The sequence below is a fragment of the Odontesthes bonariensis genome, chromosome 10, assembly GCF_027942865.1.
Source record: "Odontesthes bonariensis isolate fOdoBon6 chromosome 10, fOdoBon6.hap1, whole genome shotgun sequence".
NCBI lineage: Eukaryota > Metazoa > Chordata > Actinopteri > Atheriniformes > Atherinopsidae > Odontesthes > Odontesthes bonariensis.
The window spans coordinates 28,023,841-28,037,602 of NC_134515.1; the positions used below are offsets into that span (position 1 = coordinate 28,023,841).

Consider the following 13,762-nt stretch of genomic DNA (forward strand, 5'->3'; position numbering starts at 1 on the left):
CCAGGGTACTGAAAGCACTCAGGACTTCCTATTCGCCACTGGAGTCTAATTTTCTTGTGCAGTCCTAATCACAAGCACTTATCTGTGTCCATTTTTCTCTACTCTTTTACCTGTTTTCTCATGAAAACTTTATGCATAGTCCTCTCCCTTGTCTTCTGATCCAGACAGAACTAATTAATGTCACTGACAACCGAATGTCTGAAGTATGGCAGCAGTCTAGAAATAGATACAATACAAGTACACACACTTACACACACGGCATCAATCAAGTGGTCATGATGATGTGTCAATGTTTGTTTGTTGTGTCCAGTGTAGAGTGAGTTTGAGAGAGGAAGTATTTATTACTCTGTGCTCTCTCAGGGCCAGACCTGTGTTAATGCAGTCTCTCCTCCTCCTCCCCTCCGCTCCCTCTGCCTGCTATTTAGCTGACTCTGAGCTTTGGCAATCTTATTTGCCTTTCGATCCAGATCAATCTTCGTCTTATCTACAGCTCCTGAATCATAAACATTTCATAAGCCTCACCTTGACACTGACAGACAAGGAGAGGTGGTTTGGTGTGGAGACGCCTGTGGAGGCTTCTTGATGCTGGACTTGACGGGAGAAAGTTGGAGAAAGTGGAGAAAGTGTTGAACTCTGCCTGCACAGTACAAACCACCATCCTGCACAGATATTCGCACTGTTCCGGTGAGATGCACGCACAGTGGCGCTTGTGTGTGCCCTTGCACTCACGTACACACGTATTTAAGGGAGGTGTGCCTGGTTTGGCTGTGTATATGTGTGTGATGTATTATTCATAAGCAGAAACATTCATCTCAGTGAGACACCTTCAACAATTTGGAGACGTGGTGTGCTTAACGGCTTAATGTAGTCGTTGCAATTTGGCTCTCCTCTGGCTGATTAACACCGGCACTCCAGTCCTCACTGTGTTTTGCCTCGCGAAGGATTAGGTGTTATAAGAAACATAGCTTCCCAGGGAGTTTACCTGACACTTTGTGAGGTGAATGTATTTCAGAATACCCACTACTATTCAATTTCCCACTCACTATTTAGGCACTGTCATGTGGAGCTCAGGCAAGGTGAATGATTTTCCAGGCAGCTGCTTTGTGTAAAAACTGCCCTACTGCCTCCGTTCTTTTAAATTTGGAGTATGCACCTTTGTCTCTACTTCTCTAGATTCACCCCTCTCCTACATTTTTTTGCAGAACAGCAGGTTAAACTTTCATTCTTTGTGTATGTGAAAGCTGCCAACAGTCGAACAGTCAGCAAAGTGCCACCTCAGCACCTGTGCTTTAATGATTAATACCATATTGATGGTCTCAATTAATTTCCTATTACACCACCAGAAGGCTGCGGTCGCTCTGTCTCTGTCAAGGCCCTGCGCTTGTTTTGGGAAGCGTCTTTGTGGCAGCTGCTGGCTGGAGATAGTACGCCTCTCACTAGGTCATGCACACAATTTTACAGACAGATGTACCAAACATGCACATATGAAATTGCACACTAGTATCTCAAGGAAACACACATGCTATTACATGCTGTTTGGCTCCTCACATTTTGCACGCTTGCACACAGATACACAAATAAAATGCAACTCTTTCTTTTTGTTGAATCATTACTTTAAGGGAGTCTTTTTTGTTATAATCTTCAGCCGTGATGAAGAAAGAAAAAAAAAAACCTCCTTGGAGACCTGGACACTCAGCCTCGCCTCTTTGCACAGTTTTACAAACCACTACTGTCACCTGATTCCACGATTTAGCAAACCCCCTGTGTTTTGCATTTGAACCCAGTTTGATGTGTTGCACTGCATTTAATGCCATTTCCTGCAGCCGATGCTTTGATTCTCGCTAAATCCCCTCCCCTGCAGCGTTACATATTTGTAACAGTGTGTAAGCTACTTATTTATTCCCATGAGGATCTCTGTCTGAGCTGTGATTTGACAGCACATTCCCATGACCTCAACTATCTGTGGACTTGGGATCAACTCGCAGTCAACACTGCCCCTGTGGAGAGGTGGGGAAATGCTGTTTGGTGATTAGATTGACAGACCTCTGATGGCGCCTTTTCCCTCTGTCTCTTTTCATATCCAAATAAAACTGCCTCTTATCTCTGACCATTCTGTACTTCACCCCATAAACCCCTCTATCTCTTTCTAATATGCGCTGTTTATCTCAGGCTAGTTCTTTCATTCTGTCTTACTCACAGACGCACGCACTGTCTTTATTTTTCATTTTCCTGTGGAACCAATATACACTATTGGTTGCTAGGAAACCTTTTGAGTCCCCCACCACCACCCCGTTTGATTACCCATTTATACGGTGTGTGTGTGTGTGTGTGTGTGTGTGTGTGTGTGTGTGTGTGTGTGTGTAGAAGCCAGTGTGTGTATCTCCAGAGAGAGGTCTTGCCAAGCTGATCTCAGGGTCTGCTCCAGTGTTCAGCCCAGTAATTGTAAGGAGCCCCCCACCATGTTTGACAGGGCACACAGGCTCAGCAGTCCACATAGCTACATATATGTGCGTTTATGTCCAAAGTGTTATTGACTAGGTGAGTTTTCATTTACGACCTTAGCTGTTGTTGTTGATGCTGACAGCTGATGTGCAGTCTATTGTTCAGTGAGCTATCGCAGAGGCGGACAGTGGCCAGCTTGGCCTGTTTTGCAGCTGGACACACTTCAGTTCTGTCTGTGACTCCCTGTTTAGAAATGCACCAGCACATCTCACTCCCCTGGCTTCTCCTGTGAAGTCCTGATTCGCTCACAGACACGGACAGAGACACATAAATAGCAGGCCTTGTCGACTGGCACAGGGAGAATGACAGCACACACAAACAAATCATACTCAGCACTGATATGAAAGGGAGCAAGAACAAAAGGGGGGAGAGAGGAGAGAGATGGCATTAGCTTTGTTTCTTTCTCCAAATGAATTACACTGTGCCCTAAGAGGGAGAGATGAAAAGGAAAGAGCAAGCAGCTGGAAAAGACTCAAGGAAAGCCAGAGGTTGAGAGGTTATAGTCAGGCGGAAATAATAGAAAATGTCACATAAAGAGGCAACACATAGTTGAATCCTCCTGGTGTTTGAGAAGTCTCTTTTTGCCTCTTTTTGTGTGACTGTATGACCACCGAATGTTCGGATCAGTGCCATGAGCTCTGTCAAGGCCATTATGGCAGCCGGATGGGCTCCTAAGCTTGCTCTGGGCAGCCTGGCCTCTCACTGGGGACCACCATAACTAATGGAGAAGGTAGTGTGCTCTGTAAGGGCCTTAGGATGAATAAGTAGGCTGTAAACTGTGAGCTGAGTTGTGGCAGCTAAAGGGCCTTCAGTGCTTCACTGCCCGGCTTACTGCCTGACTTACTGCTTGCCTGCTTGGCATCTAGAATGCTCCTCCATATTCAGGCTCTGAATACTGGCCTTTTGCACTTTTATTGCAATGCATGCAGATGCTTGGCACAGCAACAAACACTCTCCACCTTTTACTGTGGTGCACTGCACAAATAAAATATTTCAAAGCTGGGAGGAGCCACACACAAAAATAGAGGAGCACTCTGGCATGCTCACTTGCAGACACGTAAGAATTGCAAAATGCAGTCACATATAAGCACAATTACACACACAGCACGCATGCACTCACACACTTTGCCTTGCATTCCCCCACACAGAGTGAGGCAGTTCTGCCCCTCTAAGCTGAGTTATTTAAAGCCCCACTCTCAACTCCATCGGAGTGATTATGTGCTACTGAATTAAACATCACAGGCCTCAGCCCCTGGCTTCCTCTGAAACACGCTCAAACATGCTGGCCTCTTCCTGTTCCTCAAAAGTTCCAAGTTCTGCTTTTCATATCTCCCAGCTACTGCGTGAAGTAGTGGAGGTAAAGAGGTGGAGTATGACTCTTCCCTGACTCAGGATCTCCTGCTGCGCCTCCTGCTCTGACATTCCTTTCACAAACCTTGGATAGAGGTATTTGAGGTGGCACACCTTAAGAGATAACTCTCTGTAAACTGTCTTTTACCACCTGATTGAAACGCATCCCAGGCATCGTTATAGTTTTGCACTCAGATATTGTCACAGTTGGTGGAGAGCTGGGTGCAGTAGAGGGTGAACAGTAGCAGTTAAGTTACCCAAATTAGGGTGTCTGTATTTTAAACTGGGATCATTTTGACAAAGAGTTTGTCATACTACCCAGAGAGAAGCAGGTTCAAATAGGGGTTTACTCTGCCTCCTCAGCAGGAGCTTCAGGCTGTTTGTTGCTTTTTTTGGGAGGGCTTGACGTGGAGTTTTGTTTACCTCGCCGTGCATGAGCCTGTGTGTGTGAGTGCTTGTGCGCTGCCTGTGCGTGACTGTGCTTTTGTGTGTCAGCACGAGGCAAGACACAAGCCAGCCAGCCACCCCCATACTCCAAAACATACCCTTTGGCAGTGAGCGATAAAGGTTCCAAACAAAAAAGGAAGAAGTCTTGTGACTTGTGGAGGTGAACTTACAGCACCACAGAGGCAGTTGACCTTGAAATGAGCAGTGGTGCTTGGGGACAGGCAGGGGAGGGCGGTGTTTAAGAGTGCAACCTCAGTGCCAGAGGCCAGGAGGCTGCCTAATGACTGGCACACCATGCTATCCATCACTATGCCACTGCCAGGGCAACTGCCCCCACATAGCCAAGTGCGCGAGGCTTTAATCACCCCTCAAACCTATTCAGCAGACCATGACTACATGACATGAAACACATAAATCCAATGCACAGGTGTTTCATGTGCACATGAAACAGCACAGACATAAGTGAACATGCTCTAAACAAATCCTAATATGCATTCCTCGCACAAACAGCATGAATATGCAGCCAATGCACTCAGACTCACAGCTCATTGGGCTCATTCTGCATGCATACTGATGAACGTGCACCAACTAACATACCGAAATCTGCCTCTTGACGCTCATTCACATGCTATTTATGATTTAATGTAGGCAGGCTGAAATACTAAGGCACAGAAACATTCATATACCAAAACTACACAAATATACATCCCTCCCCTATTTATTCATAAGCTGATGCAGAATGTTTGTGACAAAACAATTGACTTCTCCTGTTTTCATCATATTTTTCATTGGAATGAATGTCCCTATTGCCTGGAAGTTCAATTCTCCTATGAAGAATTTTTCATACTCGTCATGAGAACTCTCTGTGTCCTTTCTTTCATCCTTTTCTAAGTTTTCCCATTCCCTCTTTGGGTTTATGGTGGAAAGTCAGGCTTTCCCCATACCTGAGTCCATGGCTGCTCTGTACTCTGGCGGGCTTTGAAGCCCCCACTCTTTAGTAAGAGTTATTTTATCACAGTGGAACAAGGTTTCCCCCTGCACTTCCTGGCTCATCCACGTTCCATGAAGCGTCCCTTCTCAATTAAGATCCTTTCATGTTAATGGTGTTCTTATCACTCCTGTGCATGAGTTGTGAAAGCGAGGCCTGCTATGGTAGAGTACAATCATGGAGCAGAGCTGCCAGAATGACAATATAAGCGCTGTTACTCTCATTCTTCTTTCTGTCTCTGTCTCTGTGTCTTTCTCCAGATCTCTATCTCAAATTCTGTCTCTCTCCCTTGCCTTTTATGTCGTTAATGAGCTGTGCTGGGCTGTTGGGGTAGCGGCTACATGGAGGAGCTCTAAGACAGTGGCAGACTTGTGGCAGGGTCACGGTGACTTAATGAGACAGTGTACATACTTGACCACTCATAGCCGATTCTACCTATAGATGTACTTTGTACTCAAGTCTCAGTTAGTTGTACCTCCATGCACATTCACAGCCACACATTAAGCACACAGTAGAAGGTCACTGTATCTGTCTCCACCAACATCTAACACGTCATTGTCTTTTGCTCCATTAGCAACTGTCTCTTCCTCTCCCTCCTTGTCTTTTGGAGTAGAACAGGGTTTATGACTCCAGGACGAGGTAGGCAGTTGCTGAGAGATTGTTGGAGCACTGGCTGCCTTTAAGTGCGTGGGTGCCAGAGAAACCTGTTGCCAGGCTACAACACCACCTTTATCCTTCAGTTGCGATGGCGATGTCTTGAATATCGCACATGCATGTGCGTCTTGGACGCACCTCTTTTTTATATGTCATGTGAATTTTGCATTAGACCGTGAATGTGAATGTAAGTGTGCGCTTGCATGATCTCATGTGTGCATTTACGCCTTTGTATGTTGGTGTATTTCTCTGTGTTTGTGAGTGAGATTGTTGGAAGGAGGGGCAGGAAGACGCTCCACCACCCACTCAGCAGGCCTTCCGCCCCCGTGGCTGACTCCCCAAGACTCTGCTAGTAATTAGCTCAACATCTATCCATCTGTTCTTGGGAGGCGCAGTAAACATTAACACAACACAGCCACATCAAAATGTTGGCTAGACACAAGCATGCATGATATATTTCATGCTTTAATACATGTGAATGGTTGCCTCACACATGTTGACATGTCAATGTCAAGCACATATACAAACACAATATAAGGCACACAGCAATGCGCAGCAGTCTGTGAACAGTGAACATTTGTATGAAAGTGAGGATGCTTTAAGAAAAAAAAGGCTCAAATAACTAAAATAGAGTAAGAATGAAAAAACTCAATGATAATTATATATTGTGCCACCATTTACCTATAGGTACACTTGCTTACCAGACTAACCCATTGATGACGATATCAAGGCTTATTGTGGTTCTGTGCTTGTTGCTGTTATGGAAGATGGTTATTTATGACCATTCTTTACAAATTTGGGATCACTCATCCAACATCTCTTCCATGGTTGTATATGTTGAATAAGAATATAAATATCTTGAGGGCTTAAAATCTTGCGATGATGGTGCCTAAAATCTTTGCCCACCACAGGTCCCTGCAACTGTATCCCAGTCCTCCCCAGCACTGCGGAAGGGAGGCTGGAAAGCTGCCCTGAGACCCGCATGGGAAATGAGAGAAAAAACAACCAAAAGACTACATTACACAATTAATCAATAAGTTAATGAGATCTCATTTTCTCTGGAAAAGACTATCCAGGCAAAAAGTTCCCCCTCAGCCTTTTCCCTCTACAGTTGGAGAACCAACTCTTGATATTACACTGTGGAAAAAGAAAGCAGCCAGCAGGAAATTAAATTAAATTACCATCCTGATAGATTTATGTGGCGCTTTACATTTTCATTGTGTTGTTTTCCTCTCAGACTGGAGGTAGGCCCGAGTTGGGAGAGAATTGTTAAAAATGTTGTAAAGAAAAGAGGAGAGAGAAAGAAGTAAAACAAGACTGAGAAAGGAGAGTGAGAGTTCCAGACGTTATATGCCTCTGGCTCCCTTCTCAGTTTATAACAGATAGCAGATTCTTATAGTAAAACACAGCGACACAAAAATCACTTGTGTTTAGATGAGCTGTAAGATTGCCACATGGTCAATTTCTTTGGGTGTGCATGTTTGTGTAGCTATGTGTGACAAGGTAGGAAACAGCTGGGAGTGTGGGTGTTGAATGGAGGAGATTGTGCGTAACCACGTCTATGATTGTTCTCAACCAGCCCTCATGTGTCTCGTGAGCTTATAAATGTCTGTTGCACTATGCTAATGAGTTTGTCCTTGCTCAATCTGTTTTTCGTGTGTTTGTGCTTGCGTGTTTTTGCGTGCGCTTAAGCATGCACCATGTGCCTGTCAGTGCATATTCACTCCCCCCTGCATTCACACATTCACATACATTTATGTCTGCCCATAATTGAATGAAGCTGTCTACATTCCACACTCTCATTTCTAGTAAAGATTGAGGGCATCTCTTGACTATTGACACAGCTGGTGGTGCCATCTGGGGGCCTGTGTCATCTCCATCCAAACAGGGCAGCAGTCATCAAGTGGTGTCCGTACCAATGACAGGGGACAACAAAAGCAGGGAGATATAGAACCACAATGTCCAGCTCCAGCTTGCGGTGGAAGTGGTGGGGAAAGATCATCGGCCTTCCTCAGACTGCTTTACATACTATTGGGCTATGACGACCCAGTGATGCTTTTTGTAGTTTATACATTAAGTGTGTTTTCACAGGTATTGGTGTATCTGCATGCCACAGCCACACCCCTGTCTAATGTAACAGAGAAGTGGATGGCAGGGGGGTTGGGGGCGTCATCTCAGATTAATGGTTCACGCTGAGAGGGAGCACAGACCTACAGTAGCAGCACCTTGATTTATTTGCCACTTAGTACTGATGAAGCTTCCAACTGCAGTCACACACACATGTTGTCACAGCATTTTTCTCCATCAAAGTCTGAGTCGGTTCGTCTCTTCTTGCATCTTGTCTTGATACAAGGGTGTGTGTGTGTGTGTGTGTGTGTGTGTGTGTGTGTGTGTGTGTGTGTGTGTGTGTGTGTGTGTGTGTGTGCGAAATGCAGTTGAGGTTTTGTGTGCCTACTTGTATAAAAATTTATCTCCACAGGCTTTTCCTCAAATAAGAGGATCATAATATTTCCATCCATGTACTCTATATAACTTTATATTTAATGCATGGGTCAGTTTTAATCATCATATTTTACAGCTTGTTTGTATGTCGGTTTAGTGGCAGTCAGATCCTTATAGTGAGTTGGAAGGCTGAAACAGGGACATTCCTCATCTGAGTGCTTGGTAATCAAAGCTTTCTGTGATTACAGACGTGAATGGATGTTATTCACACCTGCACAACATTCCTTTAAACACTACCTACAATATTACTCATAAGCTGTCAATTTAGAGAATTTGCAGAGGTAACCCAGTGACAATTTGCAGGCGGCAAATTGTTGAGTTTTGACTTGGTAAATACAGGCAGAGTTAATTGAGGGCATCATTTCACTATGTGGGAGGATTTGACAAAATGCCACAAGTGTGTTGCATGAGCACACATCGTAATTAACACACATGCATGTACAAGTGCACACGTAAATGAGCACACACGCTAGTATTCGCATCCAATCTGACACACAAATGTTTTGAAATAGACACAGACAGCCCATAATGAATGAGATTATAGCAGATTTTCTGATCCCAGATTTGTTCAGCTGATTGGCTGTGTTTAGAGCTTTGCTGTTCTTCCTCTGTTCTTGGGCTTTGTTGACCATGTGAGGGTTACCACGTCCTGACAAATTCATCAATATTTATACAACTCAACAATTTCCACATTAAAGAGATCCCATCTAAGCCATAGGATATACGTGCCACTACAACTCTTTGCTGCTGTATCCTTAAGAAAACATGCAACAGGCTATCCATGCTATAATCTCATTTAACCTACCCGGCACTCTCTTCTGTTTTCCCAACAGAACCCTGATATTGTGCTCGTGCACTATTTGAATGTTCCAGCCATCGAGGACTGTGGGAAACCATGTGGACCGATCCTGTGTTCCATCAATACAGACAAGAAGGAATGGGCCAAGTGGACCAAGGAGGAGCTGATTGGCCAGCTCAAGCCCATGTGTGAGTATTTGAGAAAATCCTTTCCAATACTTTGCTTTCTTCATTTAGTGTAAGTCAAGCCTCAACATTTACTCATAGCCTTCTGTCATTGCTGAAAAGACCCTGATAGTCTTTATACATACATTTTGGTAAACATAACATTATAGCAGAGTCTCTTGTCAGAGGAGTTAATGTTCACTCCTGTTTGCTTAGAGCTGGTGCTCCAGAGAGCATCTTTTTCCAGTAATCCTGCAATGTTATATGCGTGTCCTGGAGCCGTCTACTACTCCTGGTTCAAAGTTCAGCTCTTACCCTTAACCTCTGGCACCATTCTGGTCAGACTGAAAGTGCAGCTTCTCTCTGTCTGGAGCATGGAGGCAGTCAGAGCAGAGGAGGGCAGCAAGTTGATTATTGATTCATGCAAGTGCACAAGAGGTAGAATCCCCTTCCACCCCTTCTCTGGCTCTTTCTATCTCCCTTGCCCCTGAATGGATCATTCCTTGTTGTGGTTGGCAGTATTAATGCTCGGTGAGTTTGCACACCTGTTACCTATGCACCTGGGAGCCGACTGAGGCAATGTTTTGGAAAAATAAAGGGTGATGATGACGAGAGCCAAAAGGGGACTTAGTGGTACATTGAAAATCTTTCAGAGACCCCATAAGATATCTGTAACAACCAGACTGTGATTCAGGTGTGTCTGGCAGGGGCCAGCAGAGCTGTGACTGATATTCCGATTGCCAATTATTGGTGATGTGGCCAGGTGAAGAGGAAGGTGTCAGCAGCTTTACAAGCACACACACATGCCAGCTGCATACTGAGTAGGCAGCCTAGACCATCACCACTAAAGTCTAGGCTATATTGTTACCCTCATCGCTGCACTAGTTTAAGGACATTTTAACATAAAGCCTTACCTCAGGATAGCTACTGAGCTGCAAAGGCCTACTGTATTCATTACATCTGTGGCTTAATGTAAAAATCAAGCACCATTTGCAGTAATGCGTGAAGTCATTAACTTTGGCAATTGTTGAAACGAATAGGGTGAGCGTGAGATGCCTTCTAGCTGCCAGGCTACATGAGGGGGCTACATAAAGAGCAAGAATTCCCTTTCCTACTTTCTGTCTTGGCTCTCTGTTTCTTTTCGTCTGTTTTCTTTTCTCCTTCTCCTGGAGCATCCTACATGTCAAGGAGCTCTGTGAAAGAGCAACATTGCCATCTAGTGGTCCAGTGAGGTAGCAACTCTCATCCTAATGACAGTTGCGGTGAAGTCATGGCATACTAACTATGCGTTGCCTCATCTTAAATCATAAATTAGCTCTTACATTAGTGTCATACATTTTTACCCGAATGACCTAAATCTTTCCAGATTTTTGTATTTAATGTCTGCAGGGCATGGCCTCTTTTGTTTGTGCACAGACAAACTTTCTATGTTCCTCGGAAGTTGTAAAGAAAGATCAGTGGGACAAAAATTCCCATCCCTCATTATCTGGACTGTACAAAACAGTCAAACTTTAGTTTGAGTTTTGAATGCAAAATGCAAAATTCCAGGGGTGTGCAGTATGTTTGACACTCATTTAACCTGTCTAAAGAAACTGTTCTTATATATGCACACCCTCACTTTAATGTGCCAACTTTTGCTATGTTATTCTTCTCTTTTATCTTCCTCCTTTTGTTTTTTGTATTTTCTTCTACGATGTTTCACTCCACAAACAGTTTGACACCTCAAATGAAACCAAAAAAAGGAAACAACAAAGGAAAAAAATGTGGATTTCATGGATCAGTTGAGCTTATCCTGTCTCCAATGACCAAAACACACATGCGCTCGTGCTCTTAGTCTCGAACATTTTCACATGCACAGATGCTCACCCGCAGCAGTATCAGCCCTGTGAATTTTGGCCTTGTATGACCTCGTCATCCTTAATGCCATGTGGTGTTTGATGTGAGGTAGAGGGAAGTAAGACAGTGGATGTGTGCGTGAGAGAGAGAGAGAGAGAGAGAGAGAAAGAGAGAGAGAGAGAGTGGTATCACTACTCAGTCACGCTATAGTTCCATAGACAAGGCAGCCAGCTTTATTCACTCTTTCGCTTTAATGCTATACACACGTAGCACTCCGCAGCTATGCCTCCAGCCTGCTGACAGATCGCGCATGAGCAGCTTTAACAAACACTCACACAGACAGAAGGCTGGTCTCCAGGCTAGACTGACAGGACCAGAGAAGAACAGACCAAGCCGAGATGGACACGACTGGCCATTGTGTAAACTATTGTACTCCACTGTCCCATAATGTGTCCAGTGGTATATAAACAGTTGGGTGGGACATGCCTACAGGTCAAATGTGTTGGTCATTAGTGCTGCGTGGTGCTGCTCGTGACAGGGTGCAATCATCAGAATGATCATATGACTGGGTCTCTGTTTGTTGCATCTGCTGATGCTCCCTGGGATTAAACCTAGTGGCACTTCTCCTGTCATGTCTGCTTTGGAATATAACCCTCAGTGAGAAGAGCAGACAGGCAGACACGGTGGTAACTGTATGTCAACAGCCCACAGCCTCTAGGGATGACACTCGTCTAGATGAGGAGCGCTGTGGCAATCTGGCGTGAGGGATTAGGGCAGAGGGGAGACAAGATTGTTTGGACAAATAGGCATGGCACCGCTTGGTGGATGTAAATTGTTGTGTTGCATTGCTCTCACTCTTGCTCTGAGTCAGTCATCAGCAGGACAGACACTCTTGCTGGTTTTGCCATGAAAGGGGGTTCACAACAGCATTTATGTATGACAGTGTCCTTATTATCTCTTTCGTCAGTGATATGTGCATCATCTCATCTGGGCTGTTTGCAATGCGTCTGCAGCCGCACCATTCAGAGTCATCTCCAGACAAAAACTATTATTCATGCCGCAATTCAATTGACATCTGATGAAACTTTCCCATCACTTGTGCTGTCCATCTTTCTTTTTTGTTTTTAGCTCATTCATTGCAGAATAACGGCTGAATGAATCTGACTTTTTAATGTTTCTGTAACCTGTGAGTTGTCTGGGGAGCGTATGATCTTGATCACAGCTACTCTACTGACATCTGCTGGTAACCAGCCTCTTATCTGCCAGAAGATCTTAAAGCCTTCACGTTAGATGCTCATCACAGTCATCTCACCATGCTTCCCATCTTTTTTTTTTTTCGTTTTTTTTTTTGCCTCAGTTTAAAAAGCTTTATCTTCAATCTGCGCCACCCTCAATCTCTTACACTGTTTCACTCTCCTTTTAAATCAGGTGCAAACAGACATGAACTAAGCAATTTCTCAGAGAATTTTGTTTCTCTTGATATAATTTTACTTTTTCATATTTAACCAGAAGAGGTACTTCAATGTGTAAAACTTGAATTAAAGCTGGCTTAATTTTGTTTGATAGTATAGATATGCTTCACTTCTGAAATACTACCATTTTCCTGGTTGCGAGCATGTACACTGGAGCCATTAGTGGTCTCTCAGATCCAGCAGCAGTCACTTGGTGATGATCCTCCTCAGATGCTCCAAGCAGAGTCATAGGTCAGGTTAAGGATGGAGGGTGGGGAGATTTAGTTTGCTGTCACCTTCATCTTCACTCACAAATGGGGTGCCACGGGTAGCAACAAACACTGAAGTGTGGGAGGGAAAGAAGCATGACAAAGATAAGCAGCACAAAAGAAGGCCTGACTTCCTAGTTAATTAGACGAAAAACTGAGAGAAAAACTAGACCTAGGTGGGAAACAAGGGACACAAGAAAAAGGAGAATTTCAGACTTGATTAAGAGTGTGGTGATTAAGCTTCATCAGAAAAAATATATGGAAATGCTATTTAAATCCTACTCATTTTGCCCAGGTCTTGTGGAGTTGATTGTTTCCAGCATGGAAAATCAAAAATATGAATTTCTGTGCTTCACCTTCGTAATTGGGGTATTTAGTGTCCAGTGAGAAGGACGAGGCATACTTGCAGACAGACAGGGAGGGCAGTGGGTGGGGCGGGAGGTCGGCGTGGCTGGTGGTCTGTTGGGCTGGCTGACATCTCTGTCTCCTCCTCTCTCCCGGCAGTTCATGGCATCAAGTGGACTTGCAGCAATGGGAACAGCAGCTCTGGCTTCTCAGTGGAGCAGCTAGTGCAACAGATTCTGGACAGCCACCAAACTAAGCCACCTCCCCGGACTCACAACTGCCTCTGCACGGGTACCCTGGGTAAGGGCTAGTGGGTGGGATTGCGTTTACTCTCAAGAGAGAACTGGAAAATTCAGAGTGAGAAGAAAACAGCTATAAAGAAACAGTTGAGTGCAGTGGAGGAGACAAGGTGGCAGAGGTCTGTTACTGGCAAGTGATTTAGGGTGAAATAAAGT

The 13,762-nt window shown here is 44.5% G+C and overlaps 1 protein-coding gene across 9 annotated transcripts in view; it reads left to right on the plus strand.

Moving 5' to 3' along the window:
- Positions 1-13,762, plus strand: part of camta1a (calmodulin binding transcription activator 1a) — a 291,503-nt gene that overhangs the window by 244,470 nt on the left and 33,271 nt on the right. For 8 of the 9 annotated variants that reach the window (XR_012770417.1, XM_075475050.1, XM_075475051.1 and 5 more), the window contains 2 exons: positions 9,277-9,430; positions 13,467-13,607. Coding sequence is in view for 8 of the 9 variants with exons in the window: in XM_075475050.1 (XP_075331165.1) it covers positions 9,277-9,430; positions 13,467-13,607 (295 nt within the window). In the remaining variant the exon portion in view is untranslated. The remainder of the gene's footprint in view (positions 1-9,276; positions 9,431-13,466; positions 13,608-13,762) is intronic. The other variant, XM_075475056.1, reaches the window with a different exon arrangement.